Source organism: Hydra vulgaris, chromosome 12, assembly GCF_038396675.1.
Source record: "Hydra vulgaris chromosome 12, alternate assembly HydraT2T_AEP".
NCBI classification, from domain to species: Eukaryota; Metazoa; Cnidaria; class Hydrozoa; order Anthoathecata; family Hydridae; genus Hydra; species Hydra vulgaris.
In genome coordinates, this window is record NC_088931.1 from 6,509,351 (window position 1) to 6,523,739 (window position 14,389).

General features: G+C 28.8%; 1 protein-coding gene across 9 annotated transcripts in view; it reads left to right on the top strand.

The window, feature by feature from the left end:
- LOC100201235 (protein inturned) overlaps positions 1-14,389 on the top strand; it is a 52,922-nt gene that overhangs the window by 22,729 nt on the left and 15,804 nt on the right. For all 9 annotated transcript variants that reach the window (XR_010642090.1, XR_010642091.1, XR_010642093.1 and 6 more), the window contains exons 4-5: positions 2,341-2,505; positions 10,359-10,483. Coding sequence is in view for 2 of the 9 variants with exons in the window: in XM_065811369.1 (XP_065667441.1) it covers positions 2,341-2,505; positions 10,359-10,483 (290 nt within the window). In the remaining 7 variants the exon portion in view is untranslated. The remainder of the gene's footprint in view (positions 1-2,340; positions 2,506-10,358; positions 10,484-14,389) is intronic.

Here is a 14,389-nt window from a genome sequence, read left to right on the forward strand (position 1 = left end):
ATATATATATATATTTCGAAATAAATTGACCTTAAGAGCTAATAAATTAACTCCCAGGGTTAATTTATTTCAAAATAAATTAACCCTGGGAGTTAAATTGTTTTAAAATATGGTGAAATGGATTAACCGAGGGCTTAAATATTTCTAACAACCCCCATATTTCTAACAACCCCCATAAATAAACTCCTTTTAATACACGTTAAAAATTGTTTAACATATAATAAGTTCTCCAAAATATATATTATATATATATATATTATATATATATATATATATATATATATATATATATATATATATATATATATATATATATATATATATATATATATATATATATATACATATATATATATAGTTTAGATAGCTAATTAGTTAGCTATATAAACTCTATAATCTCAAACATTGTTATTAGCAAAAGAGAAAGGTTCACTAAAGTTCATGCAATATTATTATTTTTTGATCTCCTTTTTATTTTCACAATAATATACAAACTTGTCAAAAATGAACAGTTACAAAATAATTTTATTCAACGCTAACTGAAGAAACATCTTTAAAAAATACATTAAAATAAACTACATATGCAATTTTGTTGAACCTATATGCTAAATAATTTAAAACGCGTATTAAAAAGAGTTAATTTATTATGATGGGGATTAGAAACATTTAAGCCCTCGGTTAATCCATTTCGCCATATTTTGAAACAGTTTAACTTCCAGGGTTAATTTATTTCAAAATAAATTAACCCTGGGAGGTAATTTATTAGCTCTTAAGGTCAGTTTATTTCGAAATAGATTAACCGGGGAGTTAAAATGTTTTAACCGGGAGTTAACTTTTTGGGAAGTTACTTTATTTCGCGTCACCGGAATTCATTTTTTACCCTTTTTTTAAGACATGTGACACAGGCTGTGTAAATTAAATCAAATAATCATTTTCTATAGGGCAATGAAGGTCAATAGCTAAACTTAAGTAAAAAATACAAATTTCTCAACGAACACCATATAATTTTATACAGTAAATATTTCAATTTTAACCTAAATAAAAAAAAACTAAAAAAATCAAAGTAATTTTAAAAAATTGCACATTTTTAATTAATTTATTTAAAAATATATTCCATGTCAAATTAAAAACAACTTTTACATAAATAGTGTAGCAATTTTCATGTTGGTAAAATAATTTTAATTGAAAACCCTTTGAATTTACTAAATCATTATAAATACAAAAAAATTTCAAAATTGCACATCATTACTTAGAAATGAGCGAGAAAAATATATATATATTTTTAATTTATCCACAAATTTATCTGACTTTTTGAATAAATAATTTTAATTGGCTTTCTCAAAAAAATAATTTTATGTTTATTTCCTCGACTGCACCCTAGAAATAAAATGTTTTTAAAATGTTTAAAAAATTTACTTGTAAACTTTTACACAGCACTTTTGACCTATATTTTATAAAACTTTTGACTTATATTTTATAAAACTTTTGACTTATATTTTATAAAACTTTTATTAAAAAAAGAATTGTAAGAACTAAAACTTAATTAAAAATATTTTTTAAATTACTCTATCTAATTTTTTAAATTCTCATTTTTCTCATTTTTTAAATTACTCTAAGCACGTTAGTCCACACAGTTCACACATTCTAAGCACATTAGTTCACACAGTTCACACACTCTAAGCACATTAGTTCACACAGTTCACACATTCTAAGCACATCTGTTCACACAGTTCACACATTCTAAGCACATCTGCTCACACAGTTTATTGCATCTCACTTTAATGACCATCGTTTTATAACTTGTTACAACAACTTGTGGTTGTTCTAATAAATCTTCAAACAATTTAATTATACTTATTTTAAAGTTTAAAGTTTTTTCATGCACAAGTGATTATTAAAACATATTTGAGCAACAATTTTAGGATTAATTGTACAAATTCTCCTTCTGAAAAAGAAACCCTTTTTTAATAATATTTTTTTAAAAAAAAAGCTTTAAAAATTTTTTAAATATGTCATTTTTTAAATACCTTGTGATGGAGTTTTTCTTTTTTGCAAATGTGGTTGCACTAATACAATACTACAGTATTGAATTTTATACCCACTTCATGATGTACATTTAGTATGGATGTCATGAAGCAGGTCTTCATTAATTCAGCATTAGTGTTTTTGAAAAAATAGGAATATGTTCGAATAAACCATTAAGTATCACAAAAGTTTGACTGATAATATTGTCTTTATTAGTCTAATAATATTGATGGCGATGAGTGTATAAAATATAATTTTTGTGAAAATAAATATGAAATCATTTGGTTCTAATAAGCACATTATTTTTATTTTTAGGTTAAATTAACATTTGAGCGTAGCATACCACAGGTTAACCAAATGAAAAGTGCACTAGTGTCCCTTGTATCTAATAGATATGAGGAAAATATGCTTTTAATACCAGATGAAACTTTTGCAATTATGGTTCTCACTCTTGATGGTGATGAAAACAAACCAGACAGTGTAATATTTAGATTTCAATCTTCTTTATTTAGTATATACAATTGTATATATATATATATATATATATATATATATATATATATATATATATATATATATATATATATATATATATATATATATATATATTTATATATATATATATATATTTATATATATTTATATATATAAATTTACAGTTATGCACAAAAGTTTAATTGAGATTTCGAGAAATCGAGTAAAACTGGCACAGTTTTTCCTAGCTATGTGCCAATTTTTCTATCATTAAAGTTTATTGGATATAGATTTTAAGTTTATTTTTTTGTGTGTTTTGCTATTTATGTTTGTGTCGATAAAATAGACAAAAAATATTCACACATACTACACTATTTCTGTTAAACTAATTATACGTTATACAATGTATTTTACTGATGACATAAAAGTTTAATCGAGTTAATTAACTATGCATTTTTTGCACTCGATAGCTAATTATTACTTAATTACCGCTGTAAATTACAAATATAAAAAGTACTCATGATTCATAAATAAAAAATTTAATTTTAAAATTGCAAAAAAATATTTTAATTGCAAAAAATTATCTAATAAATAACTGCAATATTTTAAGTTTTAATTTGCTTGCAAATGGGTAGAAAAGCAGTGTCAGAGAGCATCAAATGGCAAATTATTGGAGTGGTCAAATCAAAGAATCATAACAACGTTGAAATTAGTAACACATGGGTGTTTCTGAATTTTGCTTGCAAAAAACAGTGAAAACCTGGGAGCTCTCAGGTAACCTCATTGACATGCCTCATTCTAGAAGACCAGTGAAGCTTAGTGACCGTAACAAAAATAGCATATTCAGAACCAGTAGAAAAAATCCTAAGCTCAGCAACAAAAACCTAGCTCGAATATTCAACCAATCCTTTTCCAATCAAAATGTAAGCAAAGAACTTATTAGAAGAAGATTAGCAAAAAAAGTATTGACTCTAACATTGCAATAATAAGCCTATCCTGTCAATTATGGAATGACGCTAAAAACAAAAATGGTGCAAAAAACATTTGCATTGGGCAGTTACAGTCAAATTTTCAGGTTGTAAACTGCAAAGGAATAATATACGTTAAAAGATTTGCAACTGAGAAATATTGCGAGCACTTTTTACAAGCAAGATGACAAGGTGGTGGAGGTTCAGTAGGCATATGGGAATGTTTCTCCCACAAAAGTCTTGGTTTTTGTGAGGTGTATAATGGCCATATCAACCAATGAACGTACAAAAATACACTTGAAACACATTTGATTCCATCAACAAGGCAATTGTACAGCAAAAGCAAGCAATACATCTTCCAGCAAGATGGGGCTTCAGCAGAAATAGAAAATATTTGAAATAGAAAATATTTGATCATGGATTGACACTTAATTGGTAAACCATCAAGTTCAATCAGCAGACCATTTGAAGCAACTTCTGAACGAGTGCTGGTTAGAAGTGCCACATGAGATGTGCATGAAATTGGTCGAATCAATGCAGAGACAAGTTCTTCTTTACTATCAATCCAATTTAATGAACATATAAACAGGAAGTAATTATTTTCACATTACTTTTGAAATTTTCCTTACCAACAAGTATCAAGTTATGCTATATTTTTGTTAATTATATTTCTTTATATAAACCTTAATTACTTCCTTTTTAAACTTTTTATAGGAAGTTCAGTATAACGAGTTATTTATAGTTTTGTATATCTCATACACAGCTGAATATTTTATATGAAAGGCCTTCTGTGTTAGAGAAAATTTTTTTTTTTAATATTTGTCAAAATTTAAATAATAAATATATTTTACCCATCTTAGTTTAAATAGTTTTTCTTTTGTTACCTGGAACATTTACTCATATTTGTTAAAAATTTTTTTTGGCTAAACATTTCTATTATTACATGGATAACAATAAAAAATTTCAACTAAATGATGAACATCAAAACGTTCTTCAAAAAGTTATCATGGATCAACTGGTTTTAGTGTTACCCTCTATTATTGAGGCAATTACACCTGCAATATTAGATACAGTAAAATGATTTTTTTTAAAAACAAGAGAAGGAACTGATTATGCAAGACAATGGTTTATTTAAAAAAAGAGAAAAAATTATTCGCAAAAATCGTAAACAATTAAATGGCTTTTTAGACAAACACAAAAAACCATCGTCATCACCGAATTCTCTAAACCTATCATTCACTAATATTCATGGTCTTTGAAGTAACCTTTTTTTTGTTGAGTCTTATCTCTTGCAATGTTCACCAGACATAGTTTCTCGTTTTTGAGTTCAGCCATCTCATTTTGTGATCTTAGTGTTGATGGTTATCTTCCTTTTATATATAAAGACTCCAATAGTCACATGCTTGGCCCGGGCATTTACATTCGTAAGAGGTCACCTATTTGTTGGGAAACTAGGTTTGAATCCACCGACTATTATTTTATGTGCTTTCATTTAGCACCATCTCACTCTATTGCCGTTCTCTTTGTTCTATATTGCTCTCCTTCATCTCAAGACTGCACTCTTTTCGATGTTAATTCTGATCAAATTTTACCAAGCACTCTCCTTTTTTCCATCAATCAATATTGCTGTTGTTGGTGACTTTAATGCTCATCACACTGAACTGCTTGGCTCTAGTGTCAGTGACTCTGCAGGCGTTAAGACCCACAACTTTTGTCTTTCTTAATCTCTAACTCAAATAGTCAACTTTCCAACTCACTTTCCAGACAACCCGATTATCATTCATTTACCTTCCCTACTTGACTTATGTCTTGCTTCTGATCCTATTCAGTGCTCAGTTTCGCTACATTCACCCTTAGGTGCTTCTGATCGTGGTTTAATGTCTCTAAAACTATTATCTCATTCTTCCTCATCATCAGAATCCCCTATCATCATACCTCATACAACACCTTAAAGCTGACTGGGACTCTTTCTGTGATTTTATTCATGATGGCCCTTGGGTAGAAATCTTTTGTTTTCCTGCTGATAAATGTGCTTCTTCATAACTTCTTAACCATTGTAAAAAGATATTGTCTAACGCTAAAGTCTGTTATTTTTAGGTCATGAAATCTCTTATTTTATTACAAAAATTAGACCTTGAGACTTCTGGAGAATCTTTAACAGTATCAATAATAAGGGCAAATCTGTTAATCCACCTCTCTTGTACAGTTCAGATTTTGTCACCTCACCTAAAGACAATTTGCTGGTCTCCATAGGCTTTCTTCTTACGGTGTATCAGATAACATCTTTAAGATTATTGAATCTTTCTTTTCCAATCGTAGTATGAAAGTCCTTGATGAAAAGCACTCTTCTTCATATCCTGTAACTTCAAAGGGTTCCTCAAGGTTCTATCCTTGGCCCTATACTCTTTTTAATATACATTAATAATCTTCCAGATATTCTCACATCCATCATGTGGCATTGTTCGCTGATGATACTACCATTTATTTTTGTCTTGATAAGAAGCCAACACTCTCTGATTGCTTAGAGGAGGCATTTGAGCTTAAAAAGGATCTTACTTCTGCTACAGCATGGGGTTCACATTGGCTGGTGAAATTTAATTAAGATAATACCCAATTTTTTTAGCATATATATATATATATATATATATATATATATATATATATATATATATATATATATATATATATATATATATATATATATATATATATATATTTATATATATATTTATATATATATAACGGGTCCGCCATCTAACTTTTTTTTTTTCAACTAGTGCTTATTTCGTGAATGGTAACACTTAGCTCATGTCTGATTTGACAGATAGTTAGTTTTATCCTTCCGCTGAACAAATATGGTTGTGTATACGCTTGAACAACGCTGGGAAATATTGCGACATTACTTTGAAAATCATGGTAATGTTGCAGAATGTGTGCGAAAATTGCGTACAGATTTTGGAAGAAGAGAAGCACCGTCAGCTCCGTATGTTCGTTATCTTGTGAAAAAAGTGAAATAAAAACTGGCATCCTCATCGATAAACCAAAGCGTGAAAAGCCAAAAACAGTGCGTATACCCGAGAATATTGCTGCTGTGGCAGAAAGTGTGCGTGAAGCGCCATCAACATCAATTCACCATCGTTCTCAACAATTGAACATTTCGGAGACATCATTGAGACGAATTTTGCATAAAGACCTTGGTATGATGCCATACAAAGTCCAATTGGTTCAGGAGTTGAAGCCAACTGACCATCCAATGCGTTTTCGCTTCGCTAAGTGGGCCTGCGATCGACTTACAGAAGATGCCGATTTTGCCAAAATGAGCTTCATCTTTTCAGATGAAGCTCATTTTGATCTTGGCGGGTATGTAAACAAGCAAAATTGTCGCCTTTGGGGCACAGAAAACCCGCACGCATACATTGAAAAGCCAATACACCCAAAACGAGTCACTGTTTGGTGCGGATTTTGGTCCAGAGGCATAATTGGGCCATTTTTCTTCGAAAATGAGCAAGAAGTGGCTGTTACAGTCAATGGCGATCGTTATCGGGCCATGTTGACCGAATTTTTGTTCACAAAAATTGAAGAGGAGGATATTGGCAACATTTGGTTTCAACAGGACGGCGCTACGTGCCACACAGCCGAAGCTACACTCGATGTTTTGCGCCCTGTTTTTGAAGATCGCATTATCAGCCGCAGAGCTGATGTTGTTTGGCCACCTCGGAGCTGCGATTTGACACCATTGGACTATTATTTGTGGGGTGCCCTCAAAGATAAGTGTTATGCCAACAAGCCAGAGACAATTGACGCTTTAAAGGACAATATTCGTGAAGCCATTGGTGAAATACAGCTACACACAATCGATAATGTGCTTAAAAATTGGACCGATCGTGTAGGCTACTGCATGGCCAGCCGAGGCAGCCATTTGAATGAAATTATTTTCCATTATTAACCGGAAGGATTGTACTTTCAAATAAAAAAAGACATTTGAGAAAATATTCAGTAGTTTTTTTTATAGCATTTTCAAAAAAAAAAGAAGTTATTTGGCGGACCCGTTATATATATATAATATATATATATATATATATATATATATATATATATATATATATATATATATATATATATATATATATATATGTATATATATATATTTAATTTGCTCTAACTAAACCCTCAGTCGATGTAGCGGCACTTCTTGTAGCAGCAGTTTATAAGAAAGTTGATGTATCTGCACTCTCTTGTAGCAGCAGGCTATAAAATAGATCATGTAGCAACACTCTGTGCATGTTTTACAGTAAAATAATAATAATAATAAAAAGATTCAGAATATTTTTATTAAAAAAAAACAAAAAAGAAACAATGAGTATGTTCAAAATGTTTCCAAAAGTTCTAGTCTTTTAATTTGCATTTTTGTGGTTTTTTAAAAAAACAATGAGTTTAATTAGTTTCCTCAATTATATTAATGTATTTTAACATTAATTTTGTCTTTTTAAATGTCATAGAGTAGTTGTGCTGTTTTTTTAGCAAAAACGATAAGTTTAAGATCTTTACTATAGGTATATATATGATCTTCCAGATATTCTCACATATAAGGTGGCATTGTTCGTTGATGATACTACCATTTATTCTTGTCTTGATAAGAAGCCAATACTCTCTGATTGCTTGGAGGGGCCGTTTGAGCTTGAAAAGGATCTCATTTCTGCTACAGCATGGCGCTCACAGCGGCTGGTAACTTGAATTCAAATAAAATCCAATTTTTTTTAGCTAATCGTTATCGCAATAACTTAGATCTTCCTATATTTATAAATGGTCATATACTTGATGAGTCATCTACCCTTGATCTTCTAGGATTAACTCTTACTTCCATTCTTTCTTGGAAACCATATATCAAATCTAATGCAAAATTAGCATCTGCTGAGGTTGCTTCTCTTTATCCAGCTCGACACTTTCTTACTCCGGATTCTATTCTTTATTTCTATAAATTTCAAATTCGTCCTTGTATGGAATACTGTTTCTATATCTGGGGTGGATCTTCCAATGATGACTTATGACTATGTTTAATGATTGCAACCTTGGTATCAAAATTTTTTTTGCCGACCTCTAAAAGATTGAGATCAACAAATTATTGTCGACCTCATTTTTTCTATTTCTGAGGGTTGATTTAGATTCTCAAATCGAATCACTAGTTTAAGGCATTTAAGTTTTTTTATCTCTATATTTTTACAATATACAATTACGCAATTAGAATATTATTTGAATAAGTTTTTTTTGTTTGTTTAAGCCCAAATTAACTAGTTCGTTTTTTTGCTTGGAAAGGTCGGAAATGGTCAATTGCTAATAATTGCACTTGTGTTTCAGTTAGACAAGTTGGTGGCACTTTCATACAGTTTTTTTTCTGTGTGCACTCAACTTAAGCAAGTTCTATAGAACCATGGTTTTTTTTTAATCCATCCCAATAAGTTAGAAGTGCTGTTAAAGGGCGTTTCCACATCCATCGGAGGCTTTGACTCTTTTCTCTATTGACTGAGAGCTGCCTATCTGACCGATGGTGAGAAAAAAATCCAACTATTTTATGAGTTTTGCTATTTAATTGCACAAGAATTTGTTGCCTGTGGATTGCAGCTTGTAAAATATTATCTAAAGTCAAGTCAAATTTTGACAGCACAGAATTTTTTTTTGTAGCAGATGTGTGCTTTTTTGATGCTTGCTTGTGTAGCTTTTTATGGTTACCTTTTAAATGGTTCCACAGATAAGTTAAAGTTCCAGTTTTTTAAATAAAATACTTTTTATTGCAATTATTTTGCTTGCATTGCAAGAATGTTCCTTTTTTTTTTTCAAAGAGTTCTTCAACTACCAATTTTTTGAAAGTCACTTTTTAGCTTGAAGTGAAATCAGTTTGTATAAGTCTCCTAATAAATTCTAAAATATCCTAAAATTTGAAAAACCTCCTAAAGAGACCTAAATTCTCCTAAAATATACTTGAATTTAAAAAATACTCCTAAAATTTCCTAATGTAAACTTGTTTTATGAACTTAAAGTTTTCCTTTAAATATTCAACTTTAACTTAAAAGTTTTTTATTAAAATTTTTGAATAATATTTAAAATTCATTAAAAAATTTTTTTAAATACTCCTAATGAATCCTAAGTTTTCTGGTAAAATCTCCTTAAAAGTCCTTAAAAATTTCCAAAATTCCCCTAAATTCTTTTAATTTTTAATCTCAAAAAAAGTGTGGCCACCCTGAATATATATATATATATATATATATATATATATATATATATATATATATATATATATACATATATAATATATATAATATATATAATATATATATATAAAATATATATATATTATATATATATAATATATATATATATATATATTATATATATATATATATATATAATATATGTATACATGTGTATATATATATATATATATTATATATATATATATATATATAGAATATATATATATATATAATATATATATACATATGTATATGTATATATATATATATTATATATATTATATATATATATATATATATATATTATATATATATGTGTGTGTGTATATATATGTGTGTATATGTATGTGTGTATATATATATGCAGCGTGTGTATATATATATGTGTGTATATGTATGTGTGTGTGTGTGTATATGCAGCGTGTGTATATATATATATATATGCAGCGGCTATTCTAGATTGTTTTTGACAGCATTGACCATAAATAGGTGCCAATTCAGGCACCACCCAAATTAGAATATACGCAAAGTAAATCTGTGTTTAGTATGTTTATTTATATGTAATATATATATATATTAAATATATGTGTATATATATTTAATATATGTACATATGTAAATGGAAATAATATACATTTTTCAGGATATTGTGTATTTTTATCCTAAAAACAACAGTAATGCATCAAATACTTTGTTGCATCAAATTAGAGGAATGTTTCTTACCTTGGATGATACATTAGCTGACTTTATTGGTGATTCAGCACATAGGTTTAATTATTTGCAATGGTTATTTATTCTATCAAATAAATTTTTTTATATTTGTTAATATTGTTTGTTTTGTCATGATTGTTATTGCTTTTGCTGATTCTAATTTTATGAATAATATTTCTGTTATTTTGAGTATTGTTCGTTTCTATTGTTATGGTTTTTTTTTAAACAAGTTCACTCCCAACAAAGCTGCAACCAACCACTAATAAGGTAGGATTTAGCAGAAACAAAAAAGAGAATTTTGGACCAAGAAAGTAATCGACAAAAAAAAATTGTAATTTGTATGCATCAGGAAAACATGAATATGAATGAGAATTCTGATGTTGGTGGAAAACAATTATACTAGATAAATTTAAAAATTTTCAAACTGAAGGAGCAGTTACAGTAAAAAGATGCAACTTAGCTGAATGACCAATAGCTCACTTGAACAGTGACCATGATAGTATTTGTAAAAAAGAGAAAGTGACAACTTAACAACAATGAAATAAAAGCTCAAGCTCAATAGTTAAAACAGGTCCATCAATATTTCCAGGTCTAAAAACATTTGCAAGTCAAAAAACAATTACAGGTCCAACAACATTTACAGGTACAACTACGTTTGTAGGTCCAACAACATTTACAAGTACAACTATGTTGCGTTTTTAAATAACAACAATTAAAATGCATTTTCAAATCTTTTATAAAAGAGAGAAAGACTCATTAAAAGAATCAGCCCAAATATAACAACAGTATTTCATAAATAAGAGGTTTGTACAGGTAGAGAATCGAATCAGAAGTAAGAATATGATGAGCAAGATAAAGAGAGGGAACTTGGGCAGATGTTAACTTTGCAATGGATTGTATATATGGTTTGCAAGAGAGTTCAATAGTTAATGATAATCCAAGAAGGCGTAAAGTAGAGGACTGTTGTCATTCATACAAGAAGACATAAATTAAAGAACTCAGGGTGGTGTATTTCATTAATATATATATTAGATGATCAATATTTTTTATTCAAACTACTATTTAAAATAAAACACTATAACCTGGTCCCCTACCTTCATACCAAAGTAATACTGGTAAGCAGTCTTCCAAAGAAGTGCTGCTGTTCTTTTTTGTGATAAAAATGTTTTTTCACCATAAAAACATAATTGATTGAAAGAGAAGAAATTGTTAGCCTTAAGATAAGATAATAGAAATGTGTTAGTTACAGAATCGTTTTAGATTAAGAATGTTAGATAAAGATTCAGAATCGATTAAAGAGTAGTAGTAATAAAAAGTTGATAGAAGCTAATAGTAAGAAGACTGATTGGATGGTAGGGGTGTGAGCAATCTCAAGAAATTTAAAAAATTGGAACCTTAGATATTATTTTCTGGCAGTTAGGAAAACGAGATTTAATTAAAGACTTGTTAAATAGTTTAGATAGTAGTGACAAGAGTTCTAGAGAACAAATTTGTTGGGTTGTGTCAAGAATCTAGTCTATAAGCTGCAAAAGAGTTGAAGTGGAAAATAACTTAAGCAACAGAATGTGATTTAAATGTATGACAATTGATTAAACTTATTCTTAGGAGTGGTAACAAGATCATATTTGTGTATGAGATATGCGATGTTAAAGTTGCCTTTGTTAATGGCATTATTAAAGATTTTCCAAATGTCTCTAGAACCTAACTTATAGTAAAAAAATATGAGTATTCTGAGAACACTGGACTGTAGCACCAGACTTTTAAAATCAAAGGAGCAGTAAGATATGATGTATAAGAAGTAAGGAAAAAGTTTTTGTTAAACCATAGATCAGAACCACCTAAAGAAGAACAACGAGAAACTGAGAACAATCTAGGTTCAGAAACAAGACACAAATAACAATATTGGCTGACAGGTAAAGAGAAAAGGCTAAGTCAATTTGATCAGAAACAACAGGTGGTTGAGTAAATAGGAGAAGCAAAAGCACATAAAAGAAAAATCAGAAGGTTTAAACCTGATTTCGTGACAAATAAGTAAATTGATATCTAAGTATATGTCCAGGCTATGCATGTGACTATTGGAGTTTTAGTAAATCATAGGTTAATAGCTATCAACACTAACATTTGAAAATGAAAAAGCTAAATAAGAATTATTCTCACGTTGTTTTTTTTTTAATTTATAAGAAGTAAACTTTATGACTAATATAGATTAATATTTATACATAATGTAAATCATCTATAATATATATTCAATACACAAATATCTATAATGTCTATAAAATTTATTTGAAGTAGCTAATTAAATAATCTAAAAAAAAAAATTTTTATTTTCATTTTTATTTTTTGCAACTTTATTAACTGATGTGGAAAGATTATTTTTAACTGTAAATACTTTATCTGAAGAAAAAAGTAGACCTTTGTTTAAAAACGAGAAGAAGAAAAATCTTTTTGGCTGATCAAATTGCCCAATTAATATTAGTTCACAATTTTGAGTATAAACTTTATAAAACTTTTACACAAATATTTTTAGTAATTCAGATCATTTTGACAGTTTACATATCTCTGTTTAAGTGATTTTTGTATTTGTTGATCATAACTTTTTTTACATATTGACCTTCCCAAGGCTGAGGGAACCACACAGTCAAGGGATCTGCTCTTTTTCTTTTGACTTCAACTCTCTAAACTTATAACTATCTTTGAAAATTGTACATTAATTTTTTTTTTACTGTACTTTTTTAAACTGATTTGAAAATGCAATTATCTGAATATTGTTTGGTTGCATGCAACTCTGGAAGTTGCTCAGATCCCTCCTTCTATAAATTAGTCTTCTTACTATTATTAGCAAGGTTTTTAAACCTTTAATCAACTAAAAAGATCATGCTATGATCTCACTTTAAAAAATGGTTATGCTAAGATCTCACTAAAAAAATGATCATGCTATGATCTCACTAAAAATATGATCATGCTATGATCTCACTAAAAATATGATCATGCTATGATTTCACTAAAAATATGATCATGCTAAGATCTCACTAAAAAAATGATCATGCTATGATCTCACTAAAAATATGATCATGCTATGATCTCTTTAAAAATATGATCATGCTATGATCTCACTAAAACTTATGTTACACTTCATACTACTACCCTAAGGCTGGCATGGAAGCTTTCCTTCTTGTCACTTTCTAGTCAAGTAGTACTCTACCCCATAGTTTTCTCCCTCTTGTGCAGTTGCTAATTCTAATCTTAAATATTTATTTCATCATTTTTACAAGAACAATTATCTGGAGATCAAATGTATTTTTTGCTTAAAACAGGTAGACCATCTTGAGTCTGATTTCTCTTCTGTGAATTAAGAGTTTGCAGTGGCTAGTGACTTTCATCAGAGGCTATCAGTTATCACAATATTGTTGGTGTTTCTATATTGATGAACAGCAACACTAATATTTATCTTTTACTACTGATTTCTCATGGAAAGCATACATATAATCCATTGCAAAGTTAGCTTATGCTAAGTTTGCCTTTCTATATTGTGCTCACCCTTTTCTTACTCCTGATTTCATTCTCTATTATTTATACTAACTACCAAGCTTGAGCCTCTGTCACATTGTTGTAAGTTTTCTTTTTTACAATTATTATCATGGTTACTGCTCACAGGTGCTTTCATCTCGTGAAAGTCTTTGTTATCATGGTCACTGCACACATACTTTCATATTGTAAAAGTTATTGTTAAAGAACTCGTCCTTTTTAACTGTTACTTTCTTGCTCAATTTTTTCCTTTTTTGTAAACTTCTTAATTAGTAGTTGCTCGCATCTTTGTTGGTAGTTACTTTGTTTAAAAATAAAATTTGTTTTTATGATTGCTAATTATTTTTTTAATTTTTATTTTTGAAGGTTTTTTTTTTTTGTGGTTGTTTGTTTTGTAGTTGTTATTTGTTTTTGTTATTGTTGTTATTATAATAACTT